Source organism: Canis lupus, chromosome 1 (genome assembly GCF_003254725.2).
Source record: "Canis lupus dingo isolate Sandy chromosome 1, ASM325472v2, whole genome shotgun sequence".
Lineage (NCBI taxonomy): Eukaryota > Metazoa > Chordata > Mammalia > Carnivora > Canidae > Canis > Canis lupus.
Window position 1 is genome coordinate 42,465,332 of NC_064243.1, and position 13,479 is coordinate 42,478,810.

Below are 13,479 nucleotides of genomic sequence, written 5' to 3' on the forward strand. Positions count from 1 at the left end.
TGTTGCTCCATTTTCTTCTATGGCTTCTCTTGTCTCCACCTTTTGTGGGACACTCTTAAATGCTCAAAATGTAACCAATGGAAATTCCCTGTTTCTGGTTTCCATCTATCACTAAGAGATGACAAATGACTTATTCTACCTGTTGAGGGTGCTCCACCAGACATGGTGGGAAGGGTAGAGCCTGTTAACCCTGAACAGTGACTCCCATGAGAGGTAGAAAAACAAAAGGCAGCTTTGACCTTGACATAGATCTTAGACAAATTCAGAGAGATAATTTGGAGTATTACCCCTTAAAACCAGTGTGTATGTATCAACTCAGGAGGATTGAAAATTGAAAATGACAAATCTTGTAAGAATAAATTATGTGGAAGGAGGTGAGAAAAGAATTATGTTATCTTTACTGTAAATATTAAACTTCAGCCCTAAAGTCACTATTCAGTATTCACGTTAAAGTATTACAATAGGTTGAAATTCATATGCTTTTTATAACTTGCCTAATAAACCGATTTGGGAAAGTTTACAAGGAGATCTTTGAAACAAGTTCATTAAAATAAAGACAAATCAGGACAAATGACACATGGTAGGAACCATGTAATGGGTGAAACAAGAGAACAGTTTCTGAAAACCTAAAGTAGGTTATTGGCAACTTCAGAGAAAAAGATAAATATTAAAAAGCTATTAAAAAGAAGCATACCAGTAAATCAGGAGAGAAAGACTTCTTATTAAGTTCTTAGAAGAAATAATTATGTGTGATGCTTACATAAGAGATAATGGACTTAAATAGGTAATACCTTTCACAGTGGATTTTTAAAAGGTACATTATTTTCCATACTCTCTCATATCTTAATATTGACCAAATGTGTAAAAACAAATAACCTAAATCTTCATGTGGATGGCATGCTATTTGGAAAAATGCAAAAACAACTCCTCTTTAAAAACAGTGGGAGGGACCACTTAAATCTGATACATGTGCAACAGTGTTCTGAAAACCTAGCAGACTCTGATACTTAAAAACAACTTTTGGATAGCTGTCCCACATACTGAGACTGTACTAAAAGCTTACACACATCAGCACTAGCCTTGCTGAAATTGAGAGAGAGTCTAAGACCAGCCTGGGGGGAAAACATACATTGCAATCTTGAATCCATGTAGCAGCTTCGTCATCAGCAATGTCCTTGTTAGTGGCTGCCTTCAAGAGCTCATTGGTTCGGTCCTCTTGCTGCTGAACTGTAGAAGCACACTGTTGGGAGTAGTCCTTGTATCTTTGCCAGAGTTGAAGTAGGGCTTTGCTGGAGTGCAGCTGCTCAGCAATCTCTTCCAGCAAATTATTCCATCTAGAAACAATAGCCAACACTCATGGGCAGATTAACACCCCTCACCAAATGCTGTTATTTGCTATTTTATTTTTCATGATCCTGCTTTATGTGAATATGGAAATAATGGGGGGTGTCTCATTTCTATTAGACATAATTTTGCCATGTAGTATTTTCCACTTGTATTTCAGGGGCAAAAATGAGGTCAATCTTTGGGTATATAGCAATTGTAATCTCTTTCTAAGGCTCTTCACCACATTCAGTTACTTTAAATTCATTTGTGAAAACTGAAACATTAATAGAATCTATACAGCTTGAATTCAAAATGCCAGCAAATTTTAATTGTATCATTATTTATAACAACACTGTGATATAAATAATGTATAGCAGTGTAAAAGTAGCATGTTCCATACCTCATATTGACATCTTTTAATGTATTGGTAAGAGTTTCTGTCACAGGTGGGTGACACTCTTTTAACAGTTGGTTGGTGATAGAGCCAAACCTCTGTAGGTTCTTTTCCTGTTTTTCCAGATCATCTTGAAGATTCTGCCCCAAAATTAAAAAAAAAAAAAAAAAAAAAGTGCTACGGATGACATGCCAAGATAATAAATTTTAATAATCAAGTTTAAAAGGAATTTATAGCTGTTTTCACAAATATATACATAAAAATATATAAGCCATAACTTTGTTCTGATGCTTTATATTTTCTTTAGATAGCCATTTTTTCTTCTATAATTTTGTTCTTATGAGTGTGAAAAGGGATTCTTTAAAATTAAATCTTCTTACAGTGGCATCTGGAATTCTGCTGGAAAAGCTCACATGAGTGTCCTTGTCCTTCACCTAGTAGGAAGCTATGGTGGTGGTATGCATGCAATCTGTCACACTGGTTCTCTTTGTTACTCAGAGTCAAAACCCAGGTTTCCATTTTATTACATACCTAGAGTTGTTCTACCAGAAACTTCAGATAAATAGACCGTAAGAAGTCATGGCTTTTCTGAGTATCAGTTATAAATTCTATCTTTGGGTGTTCTTCCTTGCAAAGAGCATTTATTAGACAGGCTATAGACTTGGCCCAGTCTTCTACCAAAAACTAGCGAAAGGTCTTGAAGGAAATATTGCTGAGGTGCTAGACTCAGTTCTTAATAAAACTCTATAGGTGACAGAGGCTACAAAAATCCAGTTTTGGGGCAGCCCAGGTGGCTCAGCGGTTTAGCGCTGCCTTCAGCCCAGGGCGTGATCCTGGAGACCTGTGATCAAGTCCCACATCGGGCTCCCTGCATGGAGCCTGCTTCTCCCTCTGCCTGTGTCTCTGCCTCTCTCTCTCTCTGTGTCTCTCATGAATAAATAAATAAAATCTTAAAAAAAATACAGTTTTATTTAACACCAATATCTGATTGCTATCAAATCAAAATCCTTTCAGATCTTAAAGATAGCATGTGCTGGTATTAAATACAGACTAGGCTAAATTAAAAAGTACTTCTAATCTCCTCAAAGTTATAAAATATGTTTTCAAATTTAGTATTTGCAAAGCAAATTTTAATGATTTTCAATATATGCAACAATTGTTTAAGGTTTAAATATATGTATTTTTTATCCTTCCTCCTTTCTACCCAACCCCAAGAAAAGGTGTTCCCTGCAGATCAGAGAGTCTGTGTATGAGGTCAGCAACATATAAAGTTTCATTGCCAAGCCAGGGAAAGGGATTGATGTAAGGAGGGTACATGCTGGGCTCTTGCTGGCAACTCATCTCTTGAGGGCCTATGCTGCCCATCTTGTATCATATAGTCTGCATGAATTAGCCAGGGAGAAAGAGTGGCCATAGGTGACAGTGCCCAATCAGTGCCCAGTGTGCAGGAGGGTGAGGGCTGGAGCTGATTTGAAGGCAGTGGCCTGAGTTAGGAGACAGTGCTCTGCAGAGTCAACAGCAGCGATGTCATTCTGTATGACAGGAAACCAAGCAGTAAGTGCTAGAAATAGAGGCTTATGTGTACAAATCAGGCAGACCACTGTTACTATGCTGAACAAAAAGAAAACAACTTAAGAGTTTACAAGTTTACCATTTTTGCTATCTTTCTCTTTGTTTTCTTTTTACTTCCTTAGAATATTCTTGAAGAAGCAGGATAAAGAGAGAAAGGGAAGATATAAAAGTAGCAACGAGATCAAGGAGGTTGGTTTAGATGTGAAATCATTTTATAAAATGCATTTAAGTGGATATTTTTATAATAGAATTTTAAAAATCATTTAGTTATATATTAACTAATCCAGAAATTTGGTATCTATAGGCAAGTTTAAGTTACAAATAAAGCACGTAGGATTGATTCTACGTATTTAAAAATAATTAAATGCAAACGATATACAGCAATATTCTAGAATGCTGTTCATGTTTGCTTTTTTATTTTCAGAAATTAAAAGGAATATTAAAGATGGTTTAACTTCATTCCTTACCTGAAGATTGTCTACCTGAACTTGTACAGCTTCTAAAGAGCCAGTCAGCAGACGGAAGCGGGAAAGAGAATATCTGGCCTCCATGAGGTAGGTGTTTATCTCATCAAAGGCCACCTTGTGATTGTTCCATTGGTCAAACACGGACTTCAGCAGTATCTTTAATTGCCCAACCTTTTGAAAGAGGCAGATGCTTCTTATAATCGCATAATATTTAAAATTTTAAATATTTAAAATGATGGAATTCATATTGAATTGATGGAAACATTAATATTTAAGAACTTCATCAGGTTTCAGACATTATAAATAAACTAGAAAAGAAAGATTTGAAAAGAAAGACATAGAAACACTGAAATTTATATATTTTTGTGAATTTTTGACCACTCAGTCTAAATTAGAATGCTTAAAAAAGTAACATACAACCTTTGAATGTAAATATACACAATATGTATTCTATATATCTATATAATATACAGGTGATAAAAGATTAATATATTTAACACCACAGTTAGGAAATATATTAAATTATTGTTTTAAATGCATTAACTCATTTAATTCATATAACAACCTTACGAGGTGGGTATAATTATTATCCCCATCTTACAGATTAAGAAACTGAGGCTCAAAGAGGCCATAAAAATCACCTGAGATCATACTATTGGAATATGAGAGACCTAGATTTGAATCTAGGCAGTCTGGTCCTAAAAAATGAAATAAAAATCTATCTATCTCTTCCCTCATTTCCTTTCTCTCTCTTTCTCTCTTTTTAATCTCACATATGCATGTTCACACACAAACACACACACACCAACACTCAAATTCATATCTTAAGACAAAACATTTAAGAACATCCTTTCCCTAGACTTATCTGCAACAGAAAATTTAAGCTCTTTGTTTGGTCTGTGTTATTTGGAAAGATATCTACTTTGGACTTCTTGAATGGCACTCTTAATCTTCTAAATGTAATATTTTGAATAAGGTAGAAGTATGGCCATAATTAAGGAAAGAGATAATATAAATTAGTTTATATCTACATTCTCTGCTTTTGTTCTTAATATAAATAAAAAATGCTGAAACCAATCAAACTACTACCTAACGGGCCAAAGGACTATGAAAGTGCTGTTTCAGAAATGGTACAAAGCCTCGAGGTGCAGACAGGGGTGAGGGCTTACTTAGTTTATGCAAGTCAGGGGCAGACATGAAAATAAAGCCAGGAGAGTAATCAGAGTTTTTAAATAGTCTATTTCTTCTGTGTATTATTTTCACTTGCTTTTCATGAGATGTTTCTGTGAAAGAACCACTTAATTTATTTACATAGTAAATTATTTCCAAGATTTGTGATGATTTATAAGAATGCATAAAATTAAGTAAAACAGATTTAAAACTGGGTTAAAGATAAGGTAAGGACAGCCTGGAAGGCTGCACCTAGAAAGGTAGATAGACTGTAAGGAGCTGTTTGCTGTATGCCATAGGTCCCAGTCACTTAACCTGTTTGTGCCTTAGCTCTCATCTCTGCAAACTGCCATGATAAGTACTCGCACAGGTGTGTGCAGAGCAGTATTTGTTGTTATTCATATTTTTTATTGGAGACTTCAGCACTCCATTAGGCATAGATTTATCAAATGTCTTCATAGAGCTTACATTTTAATGAGAGAAATTTAAACAAGTAGGCTGAAAACTTTGTTAGAAGTTGATAAATAATAAAGGCAAAACAGAGAAGGGCTTCAGGGAGTACGAGGTAGGGATGTGGAAGCTATCATTTAAAACAAAGCCAACAGGAAAGCCCTCACTGAGAGAGCAGATTTGAAAAAGTTTGTGGAGAGGAAGAAACCCATGCGGATACGTGGGAGGAGGTGTTCCAGGTGGAGGCGAGAGCCAGTGCAAAGCCCCTGAGTGTGAAATGTGCCGATTGAGTTCAAGAGTTAGGAAAGACCAGAAGCAAAATGAATGTGTGGGACAGAAGCAGAAAATACGTTGGAGAGACCATAGAAGGCCAGGTCCTAAGGGCCTTCAGGCCCTCACCAGGCTTTGGCCTCATTTTTAATAAGACAAGAAGCTACTGGGGGCAGGGGAAGGGTTTGGTCAGATGAGTGGTGTGACCTGGTTTCCATTTAACAGGAGCTCTCTGGCATGGAGGCCACTGGAAAAATCAAGGCCGGCAGTGATGTTGACTTATACCCCAGTGTAGGCTATGGAGATGGGGGGAGGGTAAGATTCTTGATTTGTGCTGAAAAGAAAGCTGACAAGACTGCTGATGGATCACATGTGAGGTATGAGAGAAAGGAGTGAAGAATGACTCTGGCTTTTGCCTACGCAACCAGGCAGAGCAGTCATTAACTGGGATGGCAGAAAGCATAGGTTTGTGGGGAAAGAACAAATGTTGGCTTGGGCATGTGAGTTTGAGGTGTCTACTGGTCATGCAAGAGGAGCTGTCTATAAATTGAATTTCTCTCTCTGCCTCTGTCTGTATCTATAGTCTAGGAGAGAAATCCAGGCTGGGGATTTACATTTGAGAATTGTCTGTACCTAGACAGTACCTATAGACGTGGGAATGGATGAGATTGCCAAGAGAGAATGTTCATAATAATGTTTATTATAGGAAATATCCAAAGCTAGACTTAAAAAAAAAGTCTAATAGGGGTGTCTGGGTGGCTAAATCAGGGAAGTATTCAACTATTGGTTTCAGCTCACATCATGATCTTCCAGGTAGGGAGACAGGGCCTTGTATCAGGCTCCCTGCTCATCAGTGAGGAGTCGGCCTCCTCTGCCTTTCCCCTTGTTGTCTCTCTCTCAAATAAATAAATAAAAATCTTAAATAAAATAAGGAAGAGGTTAACGAAGTAGACCTAATATAAAGAGATCATGTAGAAATTCTGTAACTATTTACTGTTATTTTCAGAAAACCAAAACACCATGACATGTTTGGACACAAAACAGCCTTGGAGTCAGGTCTCTGCAAGCAATATTACCATGTGGTCTAAATTTGCCCAGGTTTGGTTCAGCTCCCGCAGCGTGCTCATGACAATGCCAGAGACTTCTTCTTTCTTGTTCTGAATCAAAGCAAGTCCACTCTGCTCAATTCTCTCTACCTCTTTTTCTTTTGCTTTAACCAAATCTTCTAGATCCTGAAAGATTAAAAATAGTCATTTTAAATTGTTCTATTGTGGAACTCTGTACACTGAAATTGAGCTATTACAGCCCCATATCCCCCCAAGTTTTTGCTAATCCAAAAAATTTATCATTCTAGGGAGATGGTCTCCACAGCAATACTTGTTCCTACATTTAAATTTTTAAAACAGCCTTTTAAGAGAAATTAGCATAACTTTTTTTTTTAGCATAACTTTTAAAAAGTAAAATTTGATTACCTAATAAAGACAAGGCAACATGTAATTTTTTTTCAGGAAGTAAGAAGGAAAGAAATATATGTGGGAAATGGTAACATGATTTATATTCTTAAATTCATGAATCTTGGTGTGGGAAAAGTTACATAGTCCTAGGCCACAGGATGAAATGTAAAAGGATGGTATTCTCGGTATCTGAGTTTAGTTACATTTCTGCTACTATTAAGATGTGCCTCTTTAAATTAAAAACTTCTACTGGGTCTCTTTCTTCTGACAGAAAATCAGAATCTCTTTTAGCCTTCCTTTTTCCCTGATTCTATATAATTCTGAAAGGTTATAGGCTTTTTTTTCATGAATCAAATCCTATTTTTAGAGGGCATATGCTTTTATAACAGTCAGTATGAATTCTTCAAAAAAGAAAATGCAATGAGGCAACATTGAGGAGATCAGCCTTAACCATACATTATAACCCTAGTTTATATTTTAATGTCATTTGAAACTTTGGAAAGCTCATTTTGGATGGATGAATAAGTGGGAGATCAAGTCATATAACCTGTCTTGGATTATAGAGCTGGTGAAGCCTGGAGAAGGGATTAGAACCCAAGCCTGCTGGGTCTACTGACTCCTAGCACAGTGTTGGAAGCGAGTCCCCAGATGTGACCTGTGGAGAGGATGTAAGTTCCAGATGCGGCTGATGTGAGAAGCCATATATTAAAGCCTGGTTGCATGCTTACGTTCAGAAGTATATCTCCAGAACTAGATACGTAGATTTGTACGCACTGGAGTTTAAAGTGAAGAAAATTCTTAAATAATATACATGAAATGTCTTCTAAGCTGTTAAAAATTTGGCAAATGCAGGATAGTATTAGTCTATTCAGCTATTTGGTCATCAGCCATGAGTCAATACTAATTTATTTATTTTTCTCTCCTTAATTATCATAAAGCTATTTTTTTCTTGATGTATTAATTGAAAATTCATGCAATTAGTAGCCTGAAGAGATTGTTTTTATTTTTAATATTGTGCTTTCATTTCTACATCATAATTCTGTCAATATTTTGACAGCTTTAATTGATCAGAGAATGAATATGGTGATTACCAGAGTCATAGGTCCTTTAAGCAATATGGAAAACATAATTAATTTTACTATTTAAGGATTTCTCTCTCAACTTTTTTAAAGGGTTAACCATAAATAATCCTTCCAACAAGTCTTTAATATAATTCTAAAATCCAGCCATTGAAATTAAATTTATCCTATTTATCCATAGATGGTAACTTTTTTAGTGAGCAATATTAAATGAATGATCCATTACTTAAAAACACATCTCTAAAATGGCCTGCATGCTTATGCTGGCATAAAAGCAAAACCCAGGAAGGAAACAAGACTGACTGAAATATATACTTTGTCCAAAATGAAATTGTGTTTTTCTTTCCTTTCAATAATTAAAAGATAATTGTTTCTGATCAATGAAGAAAAAAGCCAAACCTAACATTTTTTTGCTCTAATAAATTATTCTTGAGTTAATTCATAAATATTATTTTTATGTTGGTTTCAATTAATAAATCACCTCTGAAAAAGTGGGAAAATATTCAAGATGTTTTAAAGAAAATAAGCTTAAATCCAGTCACCGATTTAAGTCTGCTGGCTTGAATTTCACACTTTGGTCCAGAGGAACAATTTCTCAAAAATGACAATAAATTTTTATCTAGGTTTGTGGTACTGCCAAATAGAACCTGCCATTAAGCTGTTGTGATTTTTATGTGATGCCCCAAAATAATTGTGTGGGTTACATTCATTCGGTTCTTTGTTTCAAAATATAAAGAAAGATTAAATTTGAAATATCTAATTGGCATTGTGTGTGAAATTCTCTAAACGACATTTCAAGCTTTCCCTCCTGACGCCTGGTGTGACCTTCTGTGAAACTTGGCCAAGCTTCTGCTATATTTTCGATAGTATTGTCTCTGTTAAATAGAAGACATGGTCATGAAAAGAAACAAAACAGAAAATGGCAGAAAAAAAGTACAGGAAAGAGAAGAAAAAATAGTAAGAAAAAGTAGTAGAGAATGTAGAAAAAAGGAAAATTTAATGTATTGTTTCACTTTTAACAGTAAGGTTTATCACAATGATATAACAAAGAAGCAGTAATGTTACTAATGCTAACACTTAAATGATCTTTTAACTTTGGTGGAAACATTTTAATTTAGAAGCTTAAGAGGTCTGACTTTTCATCCCTCAAAGGAAAATTGTGAAATTCTGGATTTTTTTGTACATTTAGATATACAAAATTGATGGCCCAAATTAGAAATACTACAGGCCCCTGGAAAACTGGAAATGCAGTAAGATTAGGTGATGCATAATTTTGGTCTTCAGTCTTTTATATGCCCATCTTCTGATGTGAAACATTTTTTTTAAATTTCAAGACAGAACATAAAGACTCCTAACTCTGGAAAACGAACTAGGGGTGGTGGAAGAGGAGGAGGGCGGGGGGTGGGGGTGAATGGGTGACGGGCACTGAGGGGGGCACTTGACAGGATAAGCACTGGGTGTTATTCTGTATGTTGGTAAATTGAACACCAATAAAAAATAAATTTATTTAAAAAATAAAATTTCAAGGTATTTCTCTATATGATTATTTTCTTTGTCATTTTTATGTACTCTGGAAATTACAATCCATTAGCTTGTCAGCCCGGCACAAGAGCATCTGCTCTTCCTTTTCTGAATGGAAAAGCTTTGATTGAGAGCTTAAATATATCTCTCTTTTCAGGTGCCCCCAGGAAAAAAAAAAATGCTTGTTGGAAGGAAGATAATTATGAAAGGCCTTTCCTTTTGGAGTCTACAATATGAAAACAAGATTTAGGGAAAAGTGTTTCTGTAGAACTATTTCATAGCTGAGTCTTCAATTGTTCTTTGGAAATACTACAGAGAATAGTCACATCTAATCTGTACATTAAAAGTTATTGAATTATTTAAAAATTTTACTATAGCATTACCTGTAATGACTCATATTTCTTTTGTAATTCACAAGAATACCTAAGCAAATGTTAAGTGTTCTGAAGTCACTGGAAAACATTTAGAGTGTGCTCACTCCACCTGAACCAGAGATTCTTCTAATAGTAGAACAAGCATATGCTGCTGAATGCTTCCCATGGGACATGGGAGAAATTAATGGTGTCACCTGTGAAGTACTCTGCTCCTCAGAGCTAAAAACAGAATTAAATCAAGTTTCTGGTGCTAACTTCCCTTTACAGGAGATACAGAGGGGAAAAGAGCAAGGTAAAGAACATCTTAAATGAAGTCCAAGGCTCATCCAGAACCTGAGGCCAGTCTACAGGTTCTGCAGCAAGTTAATTGTATTAAGAAATATTAAAGAGGCTTAAGAGATCCAATAACAAATGTAGCATGTGGACCTTGTTGTACCCTTATGTGAGCAAATTAACTGAAAAAAAAAAGACATTTCAAAGAAAACTGAGGAAACAGTATTATGAGTTGAGCACTGAATAATACTACGGGATTATCGTTAAAATTTTTGTGGTGATAATGACGTTATGATTATATAAGAAAATGTCCATTTCTTAGAGATGTGTATTGTAGTATGCAGAAATAAGATGACATGATGTCTGGGATTCACTATAAAATATTTAAAAATAATTCAAGCAAATATGTCAAAATCTTAATAATTACTAAATCTGATGATCAGTATAGAGGGGTTCATAGCATTCTACTTACAAGTGTATCTCAAAATTCTCATAATTTCAAATTCTTTTAAATAGGTGAAAGAACATAATAGTTAACAAAAAACTCTACAAACTCATATATAATCAGAAAAACTCATTACCGAACAAAACTTCTTTCAGTATCTAACTCTCAACTCCCAGGGTCATAAAACTGTGACCTATGCATGTCAGCCACCTGGACAAGTTACCTGACAGTCTTTCATTGCATTCTGAACTGAAGCCTGATCTCCAATTCGATGCTGTTGCTTTAGTCTGTTTTCCTGGGTTTCATACCAAGTTTTCAGACTTTGTACATTATTTTCATATTCTGACCAAGATTCCAATAAGCCTTCCAACAGCTGGATCTGAACAAACATAATGAAATGAAATGTGCAATTTTATTTTAAACTCAAGCCACTATTTCCTCCAATTACTCAAGCCGCTATTCCCTCTAAATTAAGAATTCTTACAATATAGTTTATTGGATATATGATTAAAAAATGAATCTTATAAAGTGTGAATCAGTGACTAGTATTGATAAGTAAGTAAAAAAGTCAACTTGAAAGGCAAAAGAAGTTAAGCAGCATCTTTTTAAAAAAGATTTTATTGATATATTTGACAGAGAGAGAGAGGGAGAAGAGAGCATAAGCAGGGGGAGTGGCAGGCAGAGGGAGAGGGAGAAGCAGGCTCTCCATGGAGCAGGGAGCCTGATATGGACTCCATCCCGGGACTGTGGGATCATGACCTGAGCCAAAGGCAGATACTTAACTGACTGAGCCACCCAGGCACCCCATGAGGCAATTAAAAAAATAAAACAACATGTTAACAGGTAAAGAGTAGATGATATATAAGAGAAAATAATGAAAAAGTAAATATTTGGAACAACAGGATTCAGTGGTGTCCCCTGCAGAAATATCAATGTGCCCTGTGTAGCTATACAACTTGTGAAATGAGTCTTCTTTACAGAATGTGACTGTTCTTGGCATTTTCATGTAAATATGGACAGCAGAGGCCACTTGGCTTACCTTCTCAGTCACTAGACCCTGCAGGATTTGCCAACTTTTATTCATGGCTCCAAGTTGTTCAGCAAAATCAGTCTTATCACTGCGTTTACTTTCCACATCCTGACTACTGATTTGTAGCACAGACTGATTCACAAAATCAACTGTCAACTGTTTACAGTTAATATCTATCTTAAAACCCTGAAAAGTGAAGGGATAAAAATAAGAAAACAAGGCTATGCATATAAATATCTTATATTTTATCAGGAATTGGAAAGCCTCAAGTAACCTTAAGATTAATTTTATAAAAAAAAAAAAGATGAATTTTATCATTTCCATGATTTAGCCAGGAGGCACAAACTGCATATATTTATATAACTCATTATTATCAGAAGTTGAATATATATATGATCATCCTGAATCTATAAATTTTGAACTTATAAATATATTGATACGAATTTGAATTTATAAGATTTTCAATTTATTAATGTGCTGAATGTAAATATATGTATATATTTTTAGGTAGAGGATGTAGAAATGGATAAATTGTATTATCTCACTAAACATGTTTATAAATTATAACATTTTTATGATTATTTAAATGACACAAAATCATATTCAAAATTATTCCTAGTACAACAACTTTTCTATGGTCTACAACTAGGGAGGCAATTTCCTTACCCTTGTACCCCTCTCTGGTCACTATGTATGAAACATATACTCCAAAATCTGATGTCCATAATTTGAGTTCTTTTGGATAAAAGAATCTTAAAATATGAAAAGTTAGAAAAAAGTTCCATTACCTTATATTTCTGAAGGTATTCATGAATTGCCTTGTAACCTACTGAATTTTGTATATTCTCTTCATCCTTTTGAATAACATTTTCCATAAGAGAAATCCAAGTCATAACTTCAGAAATGGCATGACGGGAAGGCAGCTTATCCATTTGGAGCTGCCCAATAAGAGACAGAATAAGACACAAGTGTTAAAATTCAAACCAAAATTCTTCCAACCTAAAACCCCTACATTAATATTTATTAATGTCCAACTGAGATAATGATTCCTAATGACATCTTTGGATCTTAACCTCATTAGAAACTTGAAATTAAATATCAGGCAAACACTGAACAATAATAGTCATCTTATGTTTACTTGACATCCGATACTATAAACATTGTATAAACATTAACTAATTAATCAAAATACCAGTAAGAAGAAAATATTATTCTTATTTTATAGCTAGTTTTATGAGTTAAAAAAACTTAACTACAAAACATTCAACAGATGTATTTTATTAATTATCTTGTAAAAATTTCTGTGTATTATGACTCAGGAATGTTAAAGGAAGAAAGAAAAATACCACACTACAAACTATCATTTTCTAGATTTTTGGCACTCTGATATTTATTCCTAAGAGCATAGCCAATTTTCTTACTCTTTAACTAAAATATACTTAGAATTCTGAATCTTACTTAATCTATCATACATTTTTGTAGATACTTATTATAATGATTTGGAGAAACAAAAGCAATAATTTAAAATATTTATGGACTTCTATGTGGTGCAGAAAGATATAGAGATAGATGTGACCTGTTTCCTGCCCCCTGGATGTGTATAGCTGCTGATTAGGAGGGTAAGAAGGCATTAAACACAGGTATTATACCTGGT

At 34.8% G+C, this 13,479-nt stretch overlaps 1 protein-coding gene across 18 annotated transcripts in view; it reads right to left on the reverse strand.

The window, feature by feature from the left end:
* The window catches only part of SYNE1 (spectrin repeat containing nuclear envelope protein 1), a 449,297-nt gene that overhangs the window by 91,925 nt on the left and 343,893 nt on the right, over positions 1-13,479 (reverse strand). For all 18 annotated transcript variants that reach the window (XM_049113743.1, XM_035708408.2, XM_049113741.1 and 15 more), the window contains 7 exons: positions 12,614-12,763; positions 11,835-12,011; positions 11,019-11,174; positions 6,726-6,881; positions 3,760-3,930; positions 1,727-1,860; positions 1,130-1,334 (listed from right to left, as the gene is read on the reverse strand). In XM_049113743.1, coding sequence (XP_048969700.1) covers positions 1,130-1,334; positions 1,727-1,860; positions 3,760-3,930; positions 6,726-6,881; positions 11,019-11,174; positions 11,835-12,011; positions 12,614-12,763 — 1,149 coding nt within the window. The remainder of the gene's footprint in view (positions 1-1,129; positions 1,335-1,726; positions 1,861-3,759; positions 3,931-6,725; positions 6,882-11,018; positions 11,175-11,834; positions 12,012-12,613; positions 12,764-13,479) is intronic.